The following is a 25682-nucleotide window of genomic DNA, read 5'->3' on the forward strand; positions in this document are numbered from 1 at the left end:
TGTCTCCTGCATTGCAGGCAGATTCTTTTCCCATTGAGCCATGGGGGAAGCCCATTTGGTGAAATGCAGATACTTAATCCAGATGAAGCCCTGATTTCACAGAGCTGAGCATGACTTCTGTTAGCTCTCCTTTCGCTCCGACGGCTCTTTCTGGGTACAGATGTGTGGGTTTCCGAGTCTCCCTTGGGTATTGCCAGCTGTATTCTCCACCTGCATCTGGGATAGGAAAGTTTGCAGAAGCCACCATAGAGACCATCCCCTCCGACGGCTGCAGGAGTGGAACCCCAGAGAGGCCCAGCGGCACCCTCCAGGCAGCGCCTCCCTTCTCCCGCCTGGTCTTTTTATAGCTCAGTGAGGGATGAGTAGGGAGGCGCAGAGGCTCTGATGGCCGTTTGGCACCAGCTCCTTCTGGGCTCCCTGAACTCTCGATTGGTACACAAGGTCACCAAGAGGCTTCCCTGGAGAACCGTGGAGAAACATGTCCGCACTTCCAGAGGGAATGGGAGCTGGAGGGGTGTTGGGGGGAGCAGAGCTGATTCATGTTCTCCCCGAGGGTGGGCTTGCACAGCGGGACTGGTTTCCCTATTAATTTTTAAAGTGTTTCCAGTAATGAAAGTACAGTCAGAACATTGTAGAGAATTTGCAAAAGAGAGAGAAAAAGGAACAAAACAGCCCATATCTCATTGCCCTAATGTTCTTCTCTGCGTATGTGTGCTCAGTCATGTCCAGCTCTTTGCCTGGAGAAAATCGCATGGACTGTAGCCCACCAGGCTCCTCAGTCCATGGGATTTTTCAGGCAAGAAGACTGGAGTGGGTTGCCATTTCCTCCTCCAGGAGATCTTCCCAATCCAGGGATCGTACCCAAGTCTCTTGCATGGGCAGGCAGATTCTTTATACCACTGTGCCACCTGAGAAGCCCATATGCTAGTAGGTTTTAAGCTTTTCACTTTTTTCTCATCTGCGTAGTTTAATATCTTTTTCTTACATGAGTAATGTATTTCATTGTTTACAATTGGAGAATGTGGAGGCAAAGGGATGGTTCAAATACATACAACAAAAATGGAATTATACTAAGTATGTTGCTGTCAGTAAATACGTGGAAGGTCAGGTCCTCCCACATCTTTCTTCTGAATAACTATTATTTTATTTATTTTCGGCTGTGCTGGATCTTTGCGGCTACACAGGCTTTTCTCTCCTTGCGGTGCCAGGGCTTTGCATTCCGGTGGCTTCTCTTGTTGGGAGGCACAGGCTCTAGAGAGCGAGGGCTTCAGGAGTCGCGGCTCCCGGGTTCTAGAGAACAGGCTGGATAGACCTGGCACGCCGGCTTAGATGCTGCGCAGCGTGTGGGATCGTCCCAGATCAAGGATCGAACCTGTGTTTCCTGCACTGGCGGGTGGCTTCTTGACCACTGAGCCACCAGGGAAGCTTTCTTCTGAATATCTTGAATTTATAGATTATGTGGAATAGAATGGCCACTTTCAGGCTACTGACTTCTCTTCCTAATCGCACTTAAATCTAGCAGTCATAATCTTACACCGTGAGCAGACATTTGCGTCCTTTCTGCCTTAACCATCATTATAAACTATCCGGCTAATGTAATGATTTGTTCCGATGCTAAAGCCGACCTTTGCAGTGGATGTTTAGCCTTGAAATGAAGGAAAGGACTTCCCTGGTGGTCCAGTGATTAAGAATCCTCCTGCTAATGCAGGGCACACAGGTCTGATCCCTGGAAGGCGTGGGAGGATTCCACGTGCCTTGGAGCATCTAAGCGCATGCACCACGACTACTGAGCCCCCGAGCCGCAACTGCTGGAGCCGGCGCTAGCAACTGAGAGGAGCTCCAGCTCGCTGCAACTAGAGAAAGCCGGTGAGCAGCCACGGAGACCCAGCTCAGCCAAAAATAAATAAATACATAATTGGTTTAAAAAAAATAAGGCACACAAAGAAATGAAGGAAAATCCAAGTTTAGTATAGAAAATTGGGTAATTAAAAAAAATTTTTTAAAACATGACACATCCTTGGGTGAGGGTGAAAATGAGGCTCAGCTGCATTTGTGGAATAGTATTTCCTTGGAAACACAGGTTCTTCCTATGTCTGATGAGGTTTCCTTCTAGACTTAGCACCACAAACATGACTCACATTTAGTCACTCAAGTCCTACCGTGTAGAGACTGCAAAACATGAGTTACTCAGCTTCTTTTTTCCAAAAGTGATCCATAGCAAAGGCAAACTAACAATCAGCAAATTGTGCTGAAACAGAAAAGGTGAAAACCTAGGGGATTTTTCTGATTTTTACAAATGTTGTTGAAATGAGAGAAAGATGATGAACCCTTATTTGTCACCAGCTTAGAAAATATAATAAAAGTTAATTCTGTCAAACTATTTCTGACTAATAGTCCATTGGGAAGGTTATGTCATCACCCATTACTTTTGCTTTTAACCTCATGGGTGAGAAAAACATCGGCTTTTTCCTTCCTTCTTTTACAAGAGTTACTTCTTTCTTTTCACAAATTCCTTGATGGGGCTAGTGGTGTCATCTGATGGATAAGAAGCTATTGCCTATGGTGGCAACAACTCCATACGTGGAGTACTGAAGCTGAGTTTCCAGAACCAGAACTGCCCTATTCTCTCCAAGCTAATTATCACCAGCATCAGCCCTATCAGCATTGCACTTATCCCTTTTTATAAGACATTTGCTTTGGGTAGTCTCTCTAAGCTAAGATTTCCTTCTATTCCTAACTCGTTTTTTTTAAAGATTTTTTTTTTTAATGTGGACCATCGTTAAAGTCTTTATTGAATTTGTTATAGTATCACTTCTGTTTTACATTTTGTTTTTTTGTCCACAAGGCATGTGGGATCTTAGCGCTATCACCAGGGATCGAACCCTTACCCTCTCCCTGCATTGGAAGGCAAAGTCTTAACCATTGGCCTACCAGGGAAGTCCATGTACCTAACTCTTAAAATGGTCTTTCTTTAAATAAAATAATGGGCATTCATTACCGGGTTAAAATTTTAATCTGCTTCTCTTTGAATAAAGTTGAAAGTATAATCCAAACCAGTAATTTTTAAAATCTTGTTTATGTCAGTTCTCTACAGCTATAGTTTATGTATTATTTTATTTATATATAAATCATTTCATGCTGTTCCTACTTTACATTGTAAATTTCTCCCTATTACATCGTTCCTTGAAGTAAACTTTAAGTCCTAAATGCTTAAGAAGACAGCTCTCTATATAGATACAGCACAGATCCTGACAGCTAACTCATCCCGAAGTGCTCAGCTGTGTGACGGACCCTCAGGAAGTCCAGAGGTCTGATTATTATGCCATGGCTGGCCCCTCAGATGGATACTACCCTGCAGTGGTAAATGCATTTACTGGGAGGTGGTGACCAGGGCAACCAGGATCAGTTTTTCAGGGAATGTGAGCCTTTGGGGCCAGTAACTCTTTTGTTATTCATTATTGCCCTAGCACCTAACCTAATGCCTGGCACATAGTACATCGTGTTCAGTAAAAATTTGTTGATAGACATCAATATTCTGTTATAGTCAGCACACTTTTAAGAGACTGGAACTTAATGATTTCTGCCACTGAAAAGAAAGGATGATCATGTAACATGATAGAGGTGCTAATTGTCACTATGATGGCAATCGTATTATAGCATACAAATTTATCAAATTAATATGTTCTAGACAGGAGATGGCAAGAGTGAACACCAACATTTTAGGAATCAGGGAACTAAAATGGAATGGAATGGGCAAGTTTAATTCAGATGACCGTTATATCTACTTCTGTGGGCAAGAATCCCTTAGAAGAAGTGGAGTAGCCCTTATAGTCAACAAAAAAGTCTGAAATGCAGTACTTGGATGCAATCTCAAAAACGACAGGTTGACCTCTGTTCATTTCCAAGGCAAACCATTCAATATCACAGTAATCCAAGTCTATGCCCCAACCACTAATGCTGAAGAAGCTGAAGTTGAACAGTTCTATGATGACCTACAAGACCTTCTAGAACTAACACCCAAAAAAAGATGTCCTTTTCATCATAGGGGACTGGAATGCAAAAGTAGGAAGTCAAGAAATACCTGGAGTAATAGGCATGTTTGGCCTTGGAGCACAAAATGAAGCAGGGCAAAGGCTAATAGAGTTTTGCCAAGAGAACGCACTGGTCATAGCAAACACCATCTTCCAATAACACAAGAGACACCTCTACACATGGACATCACCAGATGGTCAACACCTAAGTCAGATTGATTATATTATTTGCAGCTGAAGATGGAGAAGCTCTATACAGTCAGCAAACAAGACCAGGAGCTGACTGTGGTTCAGATCATGAACTCCTTATTGCCAAATTCAGACTTAAACTGAAGAAAGTAAGGAAAACCACTACCATTGAGGTATGACCTAAATCAAATCCCTATGATTATACAGTGGAAGTGACAAATAGATTCAAGGGGTTAGATCTGATAGAGTGTTTGAAGAACTATTAATGGAGGTTCACTGTACAAGAGGCGGTGATCAAAACCATCTCCAAGAAAAAGAAGTGCAAAAAGGCAAAATGCTTGTCTGAGGAGGCCTTACAAATAGCTGAGAAAAGAAGCGAAAGGTAAAGGAGAAAAGGAAAGATATACCCATCTGAATGCAGAGTTCCAAAGACTAGCAAGGAGAGATAAGAAAGCCTTCTTAAGTGATCAATGCAAGATCACAAATGGGAAAAGACTAGAGATCTCTTCAAGAAAATTAGAGATACCAAGGGAATATTTCATGAAGAGATGGGTACAATAAAGGAAACAAATGGTATGGACCTAACAGAAGCAGAGATATTAAGAAGAGGTGGCAAGAATACACAGAAGAACTATACAAAAAAGATCTTCATGACCCAGATAACCACAGTGGTATCATCACTCACCTAAAGTCAGACATCTTGGAATGTGAAGTCAAGTGGCCCTTAGGAAACATCACTACGAACAAAGCTAGTAGAGGTGATGAAATTCCAGCTAAGCTATTTCAAATCCTAAAAGATGATACTATTAAAGTGCTGCATTCAGTATGTCAGCAAATCTGGAAAACTCAGCAGTGGCCACAGGACTGGATGTGGTCAGTTTTCATTCCAATCCCAAAGAAAGGCAGTGCCAAAGAATGCTCAGACTACCACACAATTGCACTCATCCCACACGCCAGCAGAGTAATGCTCAAAATTCTCCAAGCCAGGCTTCACCAGAATGTGAACTGTGAACTTCCAGATGTTCAACCTGGATTTTAAAAAAGCAGAGGGACAGAGATAAAATTGCCAACATCCACTGGATCATAGAAAAAGTAAGAGAATTCCAGAAAAACATCTGCTTCATTGACTCGGCTAATGCTTTTGACTGTTTGGATCACAACAAACTGTGGAAAATTATTAAAGAGATGGGAATACCAGACCACCTTACCTGCCTCCTGAGAAATCTGTTTGCAAATCAAGAAACAACAGATAGAACCGGACATGGAACAATGAACTGGTTCAAAATTGGGAAAGGAGTACATCAAGGCTGTATATTGTCACCCTGCTTATTTAACTTATATGCAGAGTATGTCTTGTGAAATGCCAGGCTGGATGAAGCACAAGCTGGAATCCAGATTGCTGGGAGAAACATCAATAGCCTCAGCTATGTAGATGACACCACCCTTATGGCAGAAAGTGAAGAACTAAAGAGCCTCTTAATGAGAGTGAAAAAGCTGGCTGAAAATTCAACATTCATAAAACGAAGATTGTGGTATCTAGTCCCATCACTTCATTGCAAATAGATGGGGAAACAATTGAAACAGTGACAGACTTTATTTTCTTGGGCTTCAAAACCACTGCAGATGGTGAGGTTACTGCAACCATGAAATTAAAAGACACTTGCTCCTTGGAAGAAAAGCTATGACCAACCTAGACAGCATATTAAAAGCAGAGATGTTACTTTGCTGACAAAGGTCCATCTAGTCAAAGCTACGGAGAAGGCAATGGCACCCCACTCCAGTACTCTTGCCTGGAAAATCCCATGGACAGAGGAGCCTGGTGGGCTGCAGTCCATGGGCTCACTAAGAGTCGGACACGACTGAGCGACTTCACTTTCACTTTTCACTTTCATGCATTGGAGAAGGAAATGGCAACCCACTCCAGTGTTCTTGCCTGGAGAATCCCGGGGACGGGGAGCTTGGTGGGCTGCCATCTCTGGGGTCGCACAGAGTCGGACACGACTGAAGTGACTTAGCAGCAGCAGCAGCAGCAGTCAAAGCTAAGACTTTTCCAGAAGTCAGGTGAGTGTGAGAGTTAGACCATAAAGAAAGCTGAGCCCCAAAGAATTGATGCTTTTGAACTGTGATGTTGGAGAAGACTCTTGAGAGTCCCTTGGACTGCAAGAAGATCCAACCAGCCTATCCTAAAGGAAATCAGTCCTGAATGTTCATTGGAAGGACTGATGCTGAAGCTGAAACTCCAACACTTTGGCCGCCTAATGGGAAGAACTGACTCATTGGAAAAGACCCTGATGCTGGAAAGACTGAAGGCGGAGGAGAAAGGGATGACAGAGGATGAGATGGTTGGATGGCATCACTGACTGGATGGACATGAGTTTGAGTAGCTTGAGTAAGCTCTGGGAGTTGGTGATAGACATGGAGGTCTGGTGTGCTGCAGTCTATGAATCACAAAGAGTAGGGCACAAATGAGCTACTTAACCGAACTGAACACCTTAAGTTGTGTTTTCCTGGTGGCTCAGACAGTATAGGACTTCCCTGGTGGCACAGAGGGTAAAGCGTCTGCCTGCAATGTGGGAGACCTGGGTTCGATTCCTGAGCCGGGAAGATTCCCTGGAGATGGAAATGGCAACCCACTCCAGTATTCTTGCCTGGAGAATCCCGTGGACACAGGAGCCTTGGCGGGCTATAGTCCACGGGGTTGCAAAAAGTCAGACACAACTGAGTGACTAAGCATGCACACGCACACCTTGAATTATACAGTGTTATATGTCAAATATATTTCAATTAAAAAAAACTTGTTGAATGAGTGAATGAATTACCCCAAAAGATTCTTCTTGACCAGGCCAAGTAAGACATGTAGGCACCACAGGAGGGTTTATTTAGTGGAAGACAAAGCAAATCACTCCCTTATTAAAATAAAAATATTATGCAAGAATGTTATTAACTTAATCCACTTCAGTTGTCTAAGGCAGAGTAAATATAAAGAAAGTTCAAAAGAGAAGCATTTCCCACTTTTCTGAACTTCTCATTTTCTCTCTGAATTTTCTTACATGATTTTCCAGGCCAGGCAAACTTTCAGGGGGCACATTGAGTAGTCTCACAATCTGGCAGCAGAAGTTGCACTATGCTTTGTCATTCATTGTCATAATTTTAATTTCAGCTGTGTGAGCTTGTTGCAAAAGCGATACCCATCAGCGCTTTCTAGGATTGATGTTTAAATTCTGCTGGAAAGTGCTGTCTGCCTTCATGAGAGCAGGGATGAATTTACTTTTGTCCACCTTGGTGGTGGTGGTTGTTCAGTTGTGAAGTCATGTCCGACTCTTTGTGACCCTATGGACTACAGCATTCCAGGCCTCCCTGTCCTTCACCACCTCGCAGAGCTTGCTCAAACTCATGTCCATTGAGTCGGTGATGCCATCTAAGCTCTCACCCTCTGCTGTCCCCTTCTCCTCCTTCTTTCAGTGTTTCCCAGAATCAGAGTCTTTTCTGGTAAGTCGGTTCTTTGCATCATGTGGCCAAAGTATTGGAGCTTCAGCATCAGTCCTCCCAATGAATATTCAGGGTTGATTTCCCTGGAGGAGGAAGTGGTAACCCACTCCAGTATTCTTGCCTGGCAAATCCAATGGACAGAGGAGCCTGGTGGGCCACCGTCCATGGCATTGCAAGAGTTGAACAAGACTTAGCAACTGAACCACCACCAGCGCCGTTGAAGAAAGTGGGTAATTCCCAACTTCTGAAAACCTACTAGTTTCCTTTTTAAAACTGTTATTTTAAGAAAACGTAGTAAGTCTGATGCAGTGACCACACGTCTCTTGAATTCAGTATAGTCATGTCCTGCTGACTCGAGAGAGGTCCAGACACCAGATTTGCAGGGGAAGCCAGGGCAGTGTCTGGGGGAGTAGTTCCAGTAAACGCTCGGGTTCCAAGTAGGTTGGAAGCATCTGTTCTTGGGACTTTCCTCCCGAGTCTCAGTCCCAGAGCCCACGTTGGTGTCTTTGGTAATCTTTCCTAAAATGCCTTTGGGGAAATGCTTTGGGCCCGAGAGGGTCACTTCAGTGGCCTTTCCGTCTCCTGCTCAGTGTGGTGCCCAGTCTGGTAACAAAGACAAGCGGGGAGGCAGGCGAGGGAGGACCTGAGCACAGGACAGTTGGCGTGAGCTTTGAGGTGCATTTTTGTGCCCTTCTGTCTCGAGGTTCAGAGTGGTCAGGACAGGCGAAATGGACAGAGGACGTGCACATAGCATTTCGCCTGCTGCTACACCTGCCTGAGGACTCGCCTTCAAATGCCCAAGAAGATCCTTGACTTCTAGGAAATAAAGTTTAGGAACTGCCATTCAAATGATCCTCCTGTTGCAAGAAGAGGGATTGTTGTTATTTTAGCCAGTAAATCACATCTAACTCTTTTATGATCCCACAGACTATAGCCCGTCAGACTCCTCTGTCCATGGGATTTCCCAGGCAAGAATACTGGAGTGGGTTGCCATTTCATCCCCCTCCAGGGTGTCTTCCCAGACCAGGGATTGAACCTGTGTCTCCTGCACTAGCAGGCCAATTCTTTACCACGGAGCTATCAGGGAAGCCCCAAAAGATAGGTTGACCAATGTCAAAGCAAATTATGTGTCTAGCAACAAGTCAGCTACCATTACTCTTGCCACCACTTCCACTTTTGTCAGGCCTCATGGGTGAAGAGTCTTGTGGGTGTTACCTGATTTGATCCTTGTATCGGCCCCGGGCAATGTCATTTCTGTTCCCTGTCAGTCTTAAGAGAGTAGGAAGTGCTCAGTAGTTTGATTTCTCGAAAGTCATAAAGTTGGCAAACTGGAACCGGGTTCTAAACACCTGATTTCTTTTTTTTAAGATGGTTTTTAAAAAGTTTAAATCTATTTACTAATTTGGCTGCACTTAGTTGCAGCATGTGAACTCTTAGTTGTGGCCTGTGTGGACCTAGTTTCCTGAGCAGGGATCAAACCCGGGTTCCCCCACCCCGCCGTACTGGAAGGTCGGAGTGGAGTCCTAGCCCCCGGACCACCAGGGCAAGTCCCCTAAACCCCTAAATTCTGATACAATTCCCAAGATCATTCCAAGTCTCCAGAGATTCCACTGGGGGAATCATTGTCAAGGATGCACAGAAAGGGTAACTCATTTCTTACCACTTGTAAAATCGACACATAAAAAGCAGAAGGCGGATATAATGCGTGGTGAGGGGTGGAATGCTAGGAAGTCCAGGGGAGAGGCCCTGAGTTGACCCTGAAGATGAGCTTGGGAGGTTGGAGGGGAGAGGGGTCCAGAGAGCATGCTGGCTCAGCTGTTGCCTCAGATGGGAGTGCACAGGGGACGTGCCGGGGACAGAAGGGGCCCCAAGGAGGACATCGTCTCCCAGGGTGGGGCTCTCTTGAACAGATAGCTGACATTTTCTCTGTTGCCAGGATGCAAAATTGCTTTTCCCTTTTCGATGGACGAAACGCCCATTGGTCCCTGTCTCGCCTCCCACTCCCACGAAGAGCCCTTGGAGATAAGGGGCAGCGCCCAAGGCCGGAGGCCAAAGCGTGTCTGACTCTGGTTCACTGTGGTTTCTTAGCATCAGAGCTTCATTTTCTCTGCAGTGACTCTGCAACTTAAGAAAACTGAAGTATGCCACCCGCAAGCCCGGTGGAAGGGAATTTCTGGTGGCCGTTTGCACAGCACGCCGAGGCCTAAACACCCCCTGTGTTTTCCACGCCAGGTCTGTGACTCCTACCCGACCGAGCTGTACGTTCCCAAGTCGGCCACGGCACACATCATAGTGGGGAGTTCCAAGTTCCGGAGCAGACGGCGATTTCCTGCTCTTTCTTACTACTATAAAGATAACCACGTAAGTCTTAAGGCATGCTTTTGTTTCGGCCTCTGCTTTTCTTCTTTTATCATAAACAGGCCTTTTTCCAGGGGCCTTCTGCCCCTGTGGTGTGTTTGTGTGGGTTTGAATTCCTTTTCAAGTATGTGGATGTTGCTATGTGTGCGGTGCGGCCCAATACAACTTGTGTTAAAGCCTTATCTCCTGTGAACGTTGACCTCCCGTGTTTATTTGACAGTAATGGAACGGGAGTCAGAACACTCCTAAACTTAATCATCTGAGTGAGCACGTCCTCTTCTAACCGGTCACCTTGAAAGGCTCTCTGTGGCTAAGCCATTGCAATGCCTGGTTTAGAAAAGCCCTCAAAGTCATGGCACACTCTTTTTCTTTTTTTAAATGGCATATATATATGTGTGTGTGTGTATATTTATTTCCATCTTCTAGTGCCTTTTATATGTAATATGTGTGAGCTGCTCACATCCTGTTGGTTAGAACTGCTCAGGGCAGGTGAGAAAACCCAGTCTTACAGGTAACCATGGAAACAACCAAAAGCTATGCTTCCATTTCTGTGAAGGACACAGAATCTAATCTGGGAAGACAAGAATGGTGTCCGCTCCCTGCTTTAGACGTCATTTGACTTTAGCCAGGAGACAAAGTCTGGGTGGCACAGTGGTGAAGAACCCGCCTGCCAGTGCAGGAGATGTAAGAGACCGGGTTCGATCCCTGGGTGGGGAAGATCCCCTGGAGGAGGGCATGGCAACCCACTCCAGCATTCTTGCCTGGGGAACCCCATGGACAGAGGAGCCTGGTGGGCCACAGTCCATGGGATCGTAAAGAGTCAGACACGACTGAGCATGCGTGCACACAGGCGCTTGACTTTAACTGGGAACTGTTTGATGGGGACTTCCGAAGTGGCACCCGTGGTAAAGAATCCACTTGTCAGGGCAAGAGGCATGAGAGACAGGAGTTCGATCCCTGGGTTGGGAAGATCTCCTGGAGCAGGAAATGGCAACTGGCTCCCGTATTCGTGCCTGGGAAACACTGTGGACAGAGGAGCCTGACAACTGCAGCAGATGTGTGTAAGCGTGTGTGGCAGGATGGAGGGCAGGGTCTATGTCTGTTCTTTTAACAAAACGATGTTATTTAATTTTTGGCTATGCTGGATCTTTGTCGCTGCATGCAGGGTTTCTGTAGTTGCAGCGAGTGGCGGCTACTCTCTAGTCGCGTTGTGCGGGCTTCTCACTGTGGTGCTTCTCTTGCTGCAAAGCACAGACTCTAGGTGCGTGGACTTCAGTAGTTGTGGTTTGTGGGCTTACTTGTCCCGAGGTATGCGGGATCCTCCTGAACCAACTGCTAGACCGCTCAGGAAGTCCTATGTCTGCTCTTAGAAGGAGGCTTTGAAAAATACTCAGCAATGCCAGCTTGGCCAGAGTAAGCATATGGCCTTCATTGTTGCCCACTTTGAAGGGAAATATTTATTCAGCAGTGTTTTCAGTTGCTCAGTCGTGTCCGACTCTTCGTGACCCCATGGACCACAGGACGGCAGGCCTCCCTCTCCATCACCAACTCCCGGAGTTTACTCAAACTCATCTCCATTGAGCCAGTGATGCCATCCAACCATCTCATCCTCTGTTATCCCCTTCTCCTCCTGCCTTCAATCTTTCCCAGCATCAGGGTCTTTTCAAATGAGTCAGCTCTTCATATCAGGTGGCCAAAGTATTGGAGTTTCAGCTTCAACATCAGTCCATCCCCTGAACACTCAGGACTGATCTCCTTTAGGATGGGCTGGTTGGATCTCCTTGCAGTCCAAGGGACTCTCAAGAGTCTTCTCCAACACCACAGTTCAAAAGCATCAATTCTTTGGCACTCAGCTTTCTTTATAGTCCAACTCTCACATCTATTCAGCAGTGTACATTCTGTTAATTAAAAGGATACAAATGGTGTTATTTTCAGTTACACTCACGGCTCTGAAAGGATCTGAAGAAGGCAAGTAACTTCATTAATGTCCCATATTGAGCTTTGTGCTTTGCTCAGCCATGTCTGACTCTTTGCAACCCCGTGGACTGTAGCCTGCCAGGTTCCTCTGTCCCTGGGATTCTCCAGGGAAGAACACTGGAGTGAGTGCTGGGCCCTCCTCCAAGGGATCTTTCCAATCCAGGGATTGAAGCCACATCTCTTAAGTCTCCTGCATTGGCAGGCGGGCTCTTTACCACTAGCACCACCTGGGAAGCCCAATGTCTTATGTTATTTGATTCCTAATATATTTCAGCCTGCACAGAGCTAGCGCTATTGTGAGAGGGAAAGAAAGATGTGAATCTTTTTTTTTTTAAATGATGGGATGCAAAGGGATGTGGAATTTCATGATATTGTATTCAATATTTGAATTCAGGCTGCCAGTAGCATGTTTCTTTTTTGTAGCATCCACTGGTAAACAAGTAAGAGAGGAGAGGAAGGGAGGATCTTTTACTGTTATTCCAGAGGTGGGGATGTGCTGGGTATTGAAAATGTGAGCATGGTACTCATCCCGCTTCTTTTCCTTCTGTTCGGATTTTCTTGAGAAAAGGGGTTATTTTTTGGTCAGTGTGAGTATCATAAAGGGCAAATATGTCATGTCTGAGAATGGGAGAGAATTTTTAGCAGTTAGACCGCAGAGGCCGGCCTCTCTGCCTGCTGACGTCAGACCCGCATCACCCGGTTCCCGCTCTCCTGTGCTGTCCTCTGCCTGATCTCCAAGCCTGGAAATGAACTCACATAGCTATCAGTTATAGTTCAAGATAATTGATTTCCTGAACTTTAACATTTAAAGCAGACCGTCCTTTAAGTTTTAGCTCCTCTTACAAGATGCAGATTAGAGCTGTTTTCTAAGTGTGGCTAAAGGATCCAGTTGCCCCAGGGAGATACTTCATGTGCAGGTACCCACACGCCAGCTCTCCCAGCTTGGGGACCTAACATCTGTGCTGCAGGTAGAATGCAGTCAAATTTGTGGGTTTATAACAATGCTCAGGGCTTCCCTGGTGGCTCAGACGGTAAAGAATCTGCCTGCAATGCAGGAGACCCGGGTTTGATCCCTGTATCAGGAAGATCCCCTGGAGGAGAGAATGGCAGCCACTCCAGTATTCTTGGCTGGAGAATTCCATGGACAGAGGAGCCTGGCGGGCTGCAGTCAGTGAGGTCACAGAGAGTTAGACATGACTGAGCGACTAAGCACAAGGTCAGTTAAGTAATGCAGGTAAATTAAAACCAACAGCCAAGTTGGGCTAGAGAAACATCCAGTTTTTATAGAATCTGAACTGAGGGGAAATACTTCTGTGCTTTGGGAAGGCTGAGTCCCTGATCTTCCACCCACTCTTAAAACAAACCTGATATAAATACTCCACTGGCTTTTCACTGAGCGACTACCCCATGCTTTAATATCTAGGTTAATTGTGTCATGCTTCCAAGGTGACCAGGGATTTTTATAGCGGGAAGCGTCCTCCTTAATGAAGGTGGATTTCTGTGGTTCTGTGGGAGACACGGGAAGTAACGGTGCAGTTTTTGATGATGGTGCTCAGCCAAAACAAAACCCACATGCCAACCAGGTGGTCTTCGGTGAAAAGTAAAGTTCCTAAGTTTGCTGACCTATGTGTCTTCCTTTTTGTGATTTTATTTTTATTTTTTTAGTAACTTATTTATTTATTTTGGCTGTGCTGAGTCTTCATTGCTGCATGCAGGCTCTCTAGTTGCAGGGAGCAGGGGCTACTGTCTAGTTGGGGTACGCGGGACTTCTGATCGCCGTGGCTTCTCTTGCTGGAGAGTATGGGCTCTAGGAGCACAGGCTTCAGTAGTTGCTGCTTGAGGGTGCTAGAGCTCAGGCTTCAGTAGCTGTGGTGCATGGGCTTAGTTGCCCCCGAGGCACGTGGAATCTTCCAGGATCAGGGGTCAAACCCGTACCCCTGCATTGGCAGATGAATTCTTAACCACTGGACCACCAGGGAGGTCCCTTTTTGTGATTTCAGACATTTTAGACTTGAGTATGTATTCCTACTCCAGTAGAACACCAGTTCAGTTCAGTCGCTCAGTTGTGTCCGACTCTTTTTGACCCCATGGACTGCAGCACGCCAGGCTTCCCTGTCCATCACCAACTCCCAAAGCTTGCTCAAACTCATGTCCATCGAGTCGGTGATGCCAGTAGAACTTAGGCTTGTGAGTAAGTATCACATTTTCTAGTTAAATACCATTCCTCACACAGCACCTTGTTACCAGGGAGTGCCAAAGATTTTATTGGTGAGATGAGTTGGCTAGGGTTGGGAGTGGGAATTGGTGATTAAGAAAAGCTTGCCATGCACCTCGTGTCAGAAACAGGGAATCCTGGTGAGGGTCCTTGGATGTAAATCCCCTTGCTTGTTGTATATAATTCCTTCTGGATCAGCTTTTATCATACATGGTGTTACAATCACTTCCTGTGCACCCATTGGTGAGGTCGGGATTCCTGTTCTAGGATTACTGGGATGTCTAAAACACATGATGCCTGACACTGGGCACATGAGGTTGACAGCAGTTTACTAGTTGCATATGCTCACTGCCCAGGGGAGGAGGGCATTGTCAGGAACAGAGTGAACCAGCAGGGACGGTAGAGCCAGGCTTTGTAGCATCAAGAGGATGAGGGGACCCCTGGTTCTCAGCGGAGGATGTAATTATTTGAGTAATTTCACAGGCCGGCAGGGAATAAAACCCACTACTTGGGAACGAGAAGGAGCTGCACCTGGTCCACTGGGAGAAGGGTTGCTTAGCTGGGGGACTTGTACCCACGGGAGCAGGGTATGGATGGGAACTTGCTGCTGGCCATTCAAGGCCATCCCGATTTACGAGGTGCCGTGGGCAGCCCGTGATGTTACTTTCAGGCCTTGCACCACACTCCAGGAGTTACCTGGAGCCATCCAGAATCATTTTGAATATCAAACGTTAAACAGCTTTGTAGATCACTCTTGGGAGGTTATCTGTGTCACTTGTGTTTGGAACCTGCTGTATCCTTTGTTCTTATTTATTCAGTATCTTAATTATTATTAAGAAAGCAGTTCTGCTTTTAAATTGTTAGTAGCATAGCTCCCCAAATTCACAGTACAGATCTCTCAGAACCCAATTCTGGAACATTTCCAAAGAGGCAGTTTTTTCGTAAGAATAATACAGACCATTTTGCCCTCCTTTTATAAATAATGTTTACTGAAACTAACTGTGTTAGGCATAGTTCTAGGTGCGTTACTACCTTACCCACTCTGTAGTTTTGTTATTATTATGGTATCCATATTAAAGATGGGAAAACCAAGGTTCAGAGATGACAGGTAAATCACCTAAGATTATAAAGGAAGTGAGAACACTGCTTAGTCGCTCAGTCATGTCTGACTCTTTGCGATCCCATGGACTGTATAGCCTGCCAGGCTCCTCTATCCATGGGATTCTCCAGGCAAGAATACTGGAGTGGGTGGCCACACCCTCCTCCAGGGGATCTTCCCAACCCAGGGATCAAACCCAGGTCTCCCACATTGCAGACAGGTTCTTTACTATCTGAGCCACCAGGGAAGCCCAAGAATAGTGGAGTGGGTAGCCTATCCCTTCTCGAGGGGATCTTCGTGACCCAGCAATCGAATCAGGGTCTCCTGCATTGCAGGCAGATTCTTTACCAGCTGAGTTAAAAGCCAGATTTTTTTTGAATCCTGCATCTGAATTCTGTATCATGCTTCCTGACTTATTTACATATATGGATGCTGTATTGTGTTGGTTCAGAATCCAGGATCAGGAAATATTTTGCCTGGATTCAATTCCTGGCTTCCCCAGTTACTAGCTGTGTGACCCTGGGAGAATCACTTCACCTCTCTGTCCCTTAGTTGTCTCATCTATCAAATGGAGCAAATAAATAATAGATCTTAATGTCTGTGGTAGTTGGGAAGATTAAGAATATGCAGACTTCTTGTAATGGTGGCCACCATATAGGAAGCATTCAAAACACATTGGCTGTTGTAATCAGTAGCTCTATGAATGGTGCACACGTGACAGTTTACGATCGAGTTCTATCTCTGCTCTCATGTGGCTGACATCAGTAAGACAGGCCACCAGGCATGGTGAGATTCTGTGAACAGTCTGGCTCTCTGGGGTGTGTGTAGGGTGGACACGGGCACCTTGAGGTTACCGACCACCTTGTACCACGGGTACGACAGCGTGCCAATAGTCACAGAGTCAGTGATGAAGTCTGTTTGAAGCCCATCTGTATATTACTAAGAAAATGTAACTGCAAAATATTAAAATGTAGTCTGTTTAATATATCTGGTTTAACTTATCGACTTGTTCATTTCATAGTAGAACTCTGTTCTGACTTAACCCTTCACTGAAAGCAGCTTTCTCGGCCTGCAGGTAATGAGTAGTGGTTGTTGTCTGACTGGCTTCATTTCACAGTTGGAGACCCAGTAGTTGAGTGAGTTTCGGTGGGCTACGTGCTTGCTTGGACAAACTCTCATTTTAAAGTGTTCTCTTCCCCATCGAGCTCTTCTGATCGGATCTGAGAAGCTGCCTGATGGTAGTGGTCCTTAGTTGGTATTTCTTTAGCCCAGATTAAGCAGCTCAGAACTGCTCTCTGCTCGGTCAGAGGGGGTGGCTGACCCGACCCCTCTAAACATCGGAAGACACGGGAGCCTGTGTGCAGCTCCGTGAAAGCCATCCGTGGCGATTTGCCTTCTGCGCGGGATGCAGCTCGCCTTTTGTCCCCGAGCGCCCCCCACAGCCCCCGCCCCGGTCCCTGCGTCACACGCCTAGCCCCTGGCTCTCCTCTTGCTGGCTGGCTGCCCATCCGTGGTCAGACGCCCCGGGCCCTTCCTCCTCCACCCTGTGGTTGGACATCTGTTGCCAGCAACTCAAGCCCTTTGCCTTGCTTCCCACTCTGCAGGCACCCCCCTCCTGAATTCTGGCTGCAGGCCTAGGGTTCCTGGAGCCCCTCAGTAATTGCCGCTGTGTTACAGAATGTACTGGAACCCTCAGACGGTTGCTGTTAGCAGTTGTTAGAAATGTCTGCAATTCTCCGTCCTGCCAGCAGGTTCTCAGCTGGAGGAGAGTGTGTGTGTGTGTGTGTGTGTGTGTGTGTGTGTGTGTGTGTGTGTGTGTGTGTGTGTGTGTGTGTGTGTGTGTGTGTGTGTGTGTGTGTGTGTGTGTGTGTGTGTGTGTGTGTGTGTGTGTGTACACGTGCACTCACACGCTGAGTTGCCTCTGTCGTATCAGACCCTTTGCAACCCCATGGACTGTAGCACACCAGGCTCCTCTGTCATTGGGATTCTCCAGGCCAGAATACAGAGTGGGCTGCTGTGCCCTTCTCCAGGGGATCTTCCCAACCCAGGGATCAAACCCACGTCTCTTATGTCTCCTGAATTGGCAGGTGGGTTCTTTACCACTAGCGCCACCTGAGGATCATATAGTTAATAAGAAATATCCTGCCTTCTCCAGCGAGGAGTCTCAGAGCTCACCTTTCCCTGGAGAAACCCAAGCCCAGCTGAGTAGCCCTGGGATGAGCCTAAAGGACAGTTAAGCTGCACTTGGACTCAGAGCCGGGGTGCCTTCCAGGAAGGAGTCCGGCATGCGGGCGCCGGAACGGGCTGTGCCGTGGCTCTTTCCAGGGGAGGGTTCCCTCCCAAGCACTGCCCCCTTCCCTGAGCCAGGGGGCACCTCCGCCCTCGTACACGTGGGTACCCAGGCTCAGTGCAGATTCTTCGAAAGAGTCATGCCTAGATTGTATTTGGTGATTTGACTTCAATCTAAGTGTTAAAATAAAATCTAAATTCATAGGAAGTACTTTGCCACAAAAGTGTAAGTTTCACAGCTGTGAGGTTGTGGCTATACTCACCTAACTCAGAGGAATGGTTATGCTATTATATACGTTGTCCCACAGTTCAGGGCAAAAAGTGAAAGTGAAAGTCGCTCAGCTGTGTCCAACTCTTTGCGACCCCATGGACTATACAGTCCATGGAATTCTGTAGGCCAGAATACTGAAGTGGGTAGCCTTTCCCTTCTCCAGGGGATCGTCCCAACCCAGGGATCAAACCCAGGTCTCCCACATTGGAGGCAGATTCTTTACCAGCTGAGCCACAAGGGAAGCCCTGAGCCACAGTTCAGGGTATTCTGTTGGAATCACAGAACAGGGAAATTGCAGAACAGCACACAGGTTGGTTCCCAAGGAAGCCCTTGCTTCTAAGCCACCTGCATCAGCCTAGGTCTGAGCCTCCTGTCCTTAGACACCAGCAGCAGTTCGGGCTCTGTCACCGTGAACACCCCCCTGTTTAGGATGAGAGTCGGTTTGAGGGTTTTGTGATGTTTCTAAGTGAGCTAGTAAATGCTGGAAACACTAAAGAAGCAACTTCTACAATTTTTAGGAGAAGAGTTACTTTATATTTCTACTTTCACAGGAAGATGAAGTGGTGTCAAGCAGAGTAGACTATTTAGATGGTTTTACATTTCATCATTTGTATCCTACCTAAACAACCTTGCATGTGTGCATGCTCAATCATGTCCAACCCTCTGTGACCTCAGGGACTGTAGCCCGCCAGGCTCCTCTGTGGAATTTTCCAGGCAAGAATACTGGAGTGGATTGCCATTTCCTTCTCCAGGGAATCTTCCCGACCCAGGGATCAAACCCAGGTCGCTTATGTCCCCTGCACTGACAGGCAGGTTTTTTTTTTTTTTAAACCACTAGCACCACCTGGGAAGCCCATGGTTATGCATCCTAGTTGTTACTCAGAGAAGCTTTTTGCACTGCTTGCCCATGTAATGGTTTTTTGAGTTAGAAGGATGCCAACTTCAATTTCCTGAAAGCATTGATACTTTCACAAGCCGGTGGCGTAAGTTAACCAGGGGGTGGCGGTGAGTGGCCTTTGTTGCGGTGATGGTCCTGAGAGTCTCGGGGGGGTGCAGTCGACCTGATGCTGCCATGCTGCCGCGGCCTCTCCCCACAGGCCTCCATCTGCCGGAGCAGCCAGCCCCTGTCCGGCTTCAGCGCCCGCTGCCTGGAGGATGAGCAGATGCTGCAGGCCATTAGAAAGGCCAACCCGGGAAGCGACTTCATTTACGTCGTGGACACTCGGCCCAAGGTGAGTGTCGCCACGCCGATGCATGTCTTTGCAGCTCAGACTCATGGAGGAGAGATGAGGCTTCACCTGCCCAGGGAGCGCCGTCTGCAGGGGGCCGTTTCCCTTTGCACAGCGGCTGCCCTCCCTGCCTGCTTCTCGGGCCCCGAGCTTTCCCGGCTCCGAGCCTTGTGCTCGGTACATGGTGCACACGACAAAAGTGTGGTGTGACACTGTAGATCGCTCTCCTAAACATGCCAGATTATTCTTTGGTTTGTTCACAAAAGGACCTTTTCTTCTCTAACAATATGAAATTCACTGTGGAATCCCCGCAGTTCAGTGTTTGTCGGATGGTCACCTCTTCTCTTGCAAATTCAGCTTGTAGTTAATTCCACTATGTCTATGACATGGCAGGATTTCCAAAATGGAATGTTAAGTTTAAAAGAAAAAAGTGACAAATTAATATGTATATTACTGTGTCTATGGAAAAAAGTGAACTATAGGTAGGTAAAAAAATGTCAGTTAAAACTGAAAAAGATTTGGAAGGATAAACACTCACCTAGTAGAATTCCAAGGAGAAGAGGGGCATGGACTATATAGGATAAAATGAGGTGACAGAGCGATATGGCCATTAATTCAACACATTTGGCATTGGAATTTCTTGCCAGTTATGAATAAAATATACCTGGATCTATGAGTGATGAGAGAGAAGGGTCCATGTTCTTTCTCCATGTGGGTGCAGAACAGTGTCTGAGATGTATTGTGAAACAGCAAAAGTGAGCTACAGAAATCTATAACATGATCCCATGTATGTAATAGTAATTATATTATAAAAATTATACATTATTCTATGCACTGAAAAAAGTTTAAGAGTATATATATTAAACTGTTAACAGTGTTTTTTGTTTTTTTTTCCCCTGTGGGGTGAGAGGAGGATTTTAACAAACTTTTATTTTATAAATTATAGTGTGAAAAAAATTTTAATCATGAAAAAGCTGAAAGAACATAAGGGCTTCAAAATGTTACACCTCATTTACCATGGAGTGGGTAATTGCAGACATGAGTCTGTACTCACAGCCGATAAGAGAAATCAAGGAAATTGGATACTATTCATTCTGGGTTGACCCAGACCCCGGCAATTTTGCTGCTTCTCTGAGCCCCATGTCACCAAATACTGTGATGCACGGTCTTGATCACGTAGTTAGATGTCTTCCATCACTGACCTCAGAACAGTCCCGGATGGTCTAACAGGCAGGTGGCCTTGGGGGCCGGGGCGGGGCAGTGAGGAAGAGCTCCTCTTAGATGCCAGTAGGGCAGACCAACCACGCAGATCAAGGACAAACCAGATTCCAGCCGGATCACATTCTAGTAGATGACAGGTAAAGGATTCCCTTCCTTTTAGAAAAATCCTCAAAGCACAACAGGGAAGAGGCTTCGGACTGCGGGAGAAATAGCTTCTCTGCTTGAGGATTTTTTACTCGAAAGATGCTGGAAAGTCTCTTTTACAGCAGCTCTCTTTCAAAGTGTGTTTTTCTCTCTGCTTCATCATCCTTCTCACCTTGACTTTCCCTCGTCTTCATTCTGCCTCTTGTGTCAGGTTAGTGGAGCTGCTCTGAATTTCTGAAGTCAGAGATAACTGCACAAATGCCTGTCTTAGAGACACATGCTAAAGACAAAATCGGAGAAGGATGGGGACTTCCCTGGCAGTCATTGGTTAGGACTCTGCGCTTCCATTGCAGGGAGCATGGGTTTGATCCCTGGTTAGGAAGATTCCCTGGAGAAGGGAACGGCTGCCTTCTCTAGTCTTCTTGCCTGGAGAATTCCATGGACAGAGGAGCCTGGTGTGCTGCAGTCCGTGGGGTTGGCAAAGAGTCAGACACAATTGAGCAACTTTCACTCTGAGGAACTAAGATGCTATATACGGCTTGGCCAAATTATAGCAATAATAATAAAGGGATGGAAAGACAGGGGCTTTAAAGTGAATTAGGTTGCCCTTCTCCGATCCCGTTTTCGCTGGTTTAAATAGAGGCAAACAGATTTGGCTGCTGATTTAAGGGCCAACAATCCAAGTGTGTACTATGTTATGTAAACCTTCTGGGCAATGTGGCAGCTGTTGAGCCAGGCGTAGTCCCGATTTAAAAGAAATTAATCCAAAGGATTTGATTTGAAGGGTATATTTAGCACTCAGTGTGTTTGTTCTCGGCGATAAGAAGTTGGAGGCTGATCCATTAAAGAAAGTTGGTGTCCCATACAAGTCGTGCCGTCTTCCTATTTGCCCAGGCACACACACACCTTCACGGGAGTTTTAAACTGTTTGCTTAGAGCGTTCGCTCTTTTAAAGATCATGTCTGTTGATTTTTGTTTCTCGGTAGCCAGGAGACCTGGTCCATGTTTGCTGTGGGCAGTGGGCATGGCAAATGGGCCCTCGCCAGGTTCGCTTGTAGGTTTAAATGAAATAGAGAAAGGTCAGAAGTCGTTCTTGTCCTTGGAGCAGGGCTCACCTCAGATGCTGCCTGAGTTGCTGGTTGGTATTAGAATCAAGGGAGGCAAAGGCCATGAGGACCTTAGCTCAACTTAGTATCTATTAAGAAAAAGTCATCCCCTAAAGGTCATGTGTTACTGTGAGAATTTAGTGCATTAAGAAGACAGGAGTTCGTGTTGATGCCATAGTTGTTGAATTTTATTTATTGTTATTTTTTAATCTTTTGGCCACACTGCACAGCATGTGGGATTTTAATTCTCCGACCAGGGATTGAACCTGAGTCCCCTGCATCAAAAATGCAGAGTCTTAACCACTGGACCACCAGGGAAGTGTCCCAATAGTTGCTGAATTTTAAAATGAGATCAAACTCCTTTTATCTCAACCTTGCTCATGACTTTACTTTGTTCTGGGATTTTGCCGAGCTTGTAAAAATGCCAGGCACTTTCCCATTTGACTCTTAACAGTACTCCTGCGAATGAGGAGCAGTATTTTTCTTTTTTATGGATAAGGTCTCAGATCTAGAGAGGTTCAGGCATTCGCCCAAGGTCACACCACTCAGGGCAGAGCTCGGGTTCACATCTAGACTTGTCTTGATCTCCAGGGGAGCCTCAGGTCAGGCTCCGTGGGGTGGGGGGAGTCGTCCTGTCTGTACAGGGTTGCAGTGAGGCGGGGAACTCAGAGCTGCAGACCCAGTCGCTGGCTCGTATGCGCTCAGCCGGGGCCAGAGGTGCCCGCAGGCCTGGGAGCTGGGCCCTGACGCGGGCACCTGGGAGGGCAGTAGGGCGAAGAGGCAGGGCAGGCCAGGCACCTGCTCGGCTAACACCCGGCCCGGTCCTGGCTGCTTCTCCAAGGGCAGCGCGGTGGCTCGGTGGCCTGTGATTCACGTGTGAGCGCTTCCTTAGCTGTGTAACAGGAGGGCACGCGGGAAGTCTCTCTGTCCCTCTGGAATCAATGATGAGGTGGTTTCCACCCCGTGAGGGGGGATCTGGGAAGATCTGGGGTAAAGATGGGGGTGCATGACAGAGGGGCCGCGGGGCGGTCACGTCTACGGAGGCTGAGTCCCTGACTTGCCCCACGGCAAGGGCAAGGGGGCAGCCACGGCGTGTGGGGCGGCTATGTGCCTCTGTTTGGCAGGCCAAGGGTGGAGGGCGGGCCGTGGGTCCAGTGGACGCCGAGGAGGGAAGTTGTACACGAGCCAGCCTGCGGGGGTCCAGTACCCCCTCTGCCCTCGGAGGTTCCTGGCTGCGGGGACTGCGGGGTACATGCTAGGGAAGGAAGCCGGGGCCCTGGAATAGGCTCAAGCCAAGGTGGGTCTCCCACGTGAGCGAGCTCTGACGATCCGCACCCCCCAAGAGCCCACAGACCCGCCCTGGGGTTTGGACACTTAACGTCAGAGCAGTTCTGGTCAGGTGTTAACCAGAAAAGCAGGACCAGCAGAGATAAAACAGCCTTCTCCAGCTTTACGAAGAGATGTTTACCCTTTTTATAACCCTCTCCACCACCCCGCGCCCTGGTGGCTCAGATGGTAAAGAATCCGCCCGCAGTGCAGGAGACACAGGTTCAATCCCTGGATCGGGAAGGTCCCCTGGAGGAGGGCATGGCAACCCACTCCAGTCTTCTTGCCTGGGGAATCCTGTGGACAGAGGAGCCTGGTGGGCTACAGTCTGTGGGGCCGCAGAGTCTGACATGACTGAGCGACTGACACTTTGACTTTCTACCTCCCCCATCCCCGATATAAAGACAGAGCCTAGAAGAAAGAGGAAGAGGAGAAAGAACCCCTTACCAGTCCAAATAGCCTTTAAGGAGGGAAAGAGATAATTTTGCATCATATACGGGGTTGGGACTGTAAATTGAGCTGAATGGTGATTGTAATCCGAAAGCTATTAGTTCTTCCCTTGGGGGTAGAGAAGAAGGATTTTGATCAGCAGAGTTGTAGACCGTAGTTGCAAGAAATAAAATCATGTCTTCTTTTCTGGTTGTATCAGCAAGTTCAGATTCTTCATGGCACCGGATACAGATGAAGATAGACGGACCATTAATTGATGCCGCAGGCTAGAGCGTGGCCCGGGCCTCCTGCCGGGGTCACCTTCAGTGCTCATTTCCCATCCATCAGAGCAGGTCCTGTCATTCAGGTACAGCTTGTGCTCGGCTGTAACGTTAGACTTCAAGCCTGAGACGGTGACCGCCAGGCTGACCTTTAATTTGATACGAAGATCATCATCGTTGCCTGAGTTTCCATGGTTTCCATGTGCTTGATTGATGATTTAAGATTGGAGGGAAGGAATCTGATTCTGTTTTTTTTTTTTTTAACATTCTTGGGCTGTTCACCTCTCAGCCTCACTCAGTCATTTCTTTGATCGGTCAGCCCATCAGTAAATCTTCACAGAGTGTCTGCTCTGTGCCAGCCCAAGGTGCAGGGTTCTAGGCCATAAATAGGCATAGGTCGTAAATGAGATGAGCCAGCTCCTTTGTGGAGCTCACGTCCTCTGCCCACTCCAGTGGATCTTCTCTGACATGGATACTAAATCTCTCTAATTTTTTCAATTAAGCCTGCTCAGAGGCTTTCAGTAGCCCTCTGCTGACATGAATGAAGTTCATCTAGAACTAGTTCATCAATTCATCATGAACTTCTTCATCTATTAGCTTGGGGGTGTGTGTGTGAGTAGCTCAGTCATATCCAACTCTTTTTGAACCCAGGGACTGTAGCCCACCAGGCTCCTCCTCTGTCTGTGGAATTCTCCAGGCAAGAATACTGAACGAGTTGCCATTCCCTCCTTCAGGGGCTCTTCCCAACCCAGGAATCGAACATAGGCCTCCTGCATTGCAGGCAGATTCTTTACCAGCTGAGCTGCCAGGGAAGCCCAGCTTGTGTGTCGAGAACCCTAAAACTTCCCAGACTCCTCTCTCACTGCCACCACCAGACTGGAACCTTCCTCTGTGCTCGCAGTGGCTGGCTCACTGACACCCACCTGCTCCCCTCTCTTCTCTTCCTCGGCGCTTCATGTGGGACGCCCTCCCCCTTTCTTTCCATCTTTCCTCATCATTGAAGACCATCTCAAGTCTTCCTTCTATCATGAAACATTACCCCTGATGCCCTAGGCCACATGTGGCTGCACCAGATTCTAATGCCTGCCACCACCTCTACCGGGCTCTCAGCTCCGTCTGGAGTCCTGCCGGCCACCAGCGGTCATCATTTGGTGCTGTGTGCCTGCACGTCTATGCTTGGTATAAGCTGGTGGTGGCTGGAACCACTTCTTACTGACATTTTTATTCCATGCAGTGTCTGGCACACAGTAGGTGTTCATTAAGTGTTTGTTGAAACTTGAGGTTTTTTTGTTTCATGTGTGAGCTTTTCTGCACCCAAAGATGCTAAGATGATCCAATAGCACAGTAGCCCTGGGTTAGAAAACAGGACACTTTTTCCAGTCCCATTTTTCAGTTGTCTGTTATGTTCCTTCAGCACAGATTAGAACTAGAATGCAGTTACTCCGTGGTTTTAGCTCAGAAGTTTTTTTTTAATAGACTTTGTATTTTGAGATAATTGGAGATTCACGTGCAGTTGTAGGAAATAGTAGAGATGCTTGTACATTTTGCCCAGTTTCCCCCAGTGGAAACATCTTGCAAAACTGTGGTACAGTTTTGGTCAATACAGGATATTAACAATGATACATCCACCAATCTTGTTCAGATTTCCTCAGTTTTATGTGTACTTGTGTGTGTGTGTGTTTAGCTCTATAAAATATAATCAAATATGTGTGTTTGTATGTTCAGTAGCATAGTCAAGTACAGAACAATTCAGTTCACTTCAGTTGCTCAGTCTTGACCGACTCTTTGCAACCCCATGAACTGCAGCACGCCAGGCTTCCCTGTCCATCACCAACTCCCAGAGCTTGCTCAAACTCATGTCCAAAGAGTTGGTGATGCCATCCAACCATTTCATCCTCTGTTGTCCCCTTCTCCTCCTGCCTTCAGTCTTTCCCACCATCAGGGTCTTTTCACATGAGTCAGTTATTCCCATCAAGTGGCCAAAGTAATGGAGCTTCAGCTTCAGCATCAGTCCTTCCAATGAATATT

General features: G+C 46.9%; 1 protein-coding gene and 1 non-coding gene across 3 annotated transcripts in view; one reads left to right on the plus strand and one right to left on the minus strand.

Moving 5' to 3' along the window:
- The window catches only part of MTMR7 (myotubularin related protein 7), a 98855-nt gene that overhangs the window by 45715 nt on the left and 27458 nt on the right, over nucleotides 1-25682 (plus strand). For both annotated transcript variants that reach the window (XM_065901554.1, XM_065901555.1), the window contains exons 5-6: nucleotides 9942-10070; nucleotides 19016-19150. In XM_065901554.1, coding sequence (XP_065757626.1) covers nucleotides 9942-10070; nucleotides 19016-19150 — 264 coding nt within the window. The remainder of the gene's footprint in view (nucleotides 1-9941; nucleotides 10071-19015; nucleotides 19151-25682) is intronic.
- TRNAK-UUU (transfer RNA lysine (anticodon UUU)) lies at nucleotides 21864-21936 on the minus strand. The gene has a single exon. It is a non-coding gene; the product is annotated as a tRNA-Lys (tRNA).

The sequence above is a fragment of the Muntiacus reevesi genome, chromosome 10, assembly GCF_963930625.1.
Source record: "Muntiacus reevesi chromosome 10, mMunRee1.1, whole genome shotgun sequence".
In the NCBI taxonomy this organism is placed as follows: domain Eukaryota; kingdom Metazoa; phylum Chordata; class Mammalia; order Artiodactyla; family Cervidae; genus Muntiacus; species Muntiacus reevesi.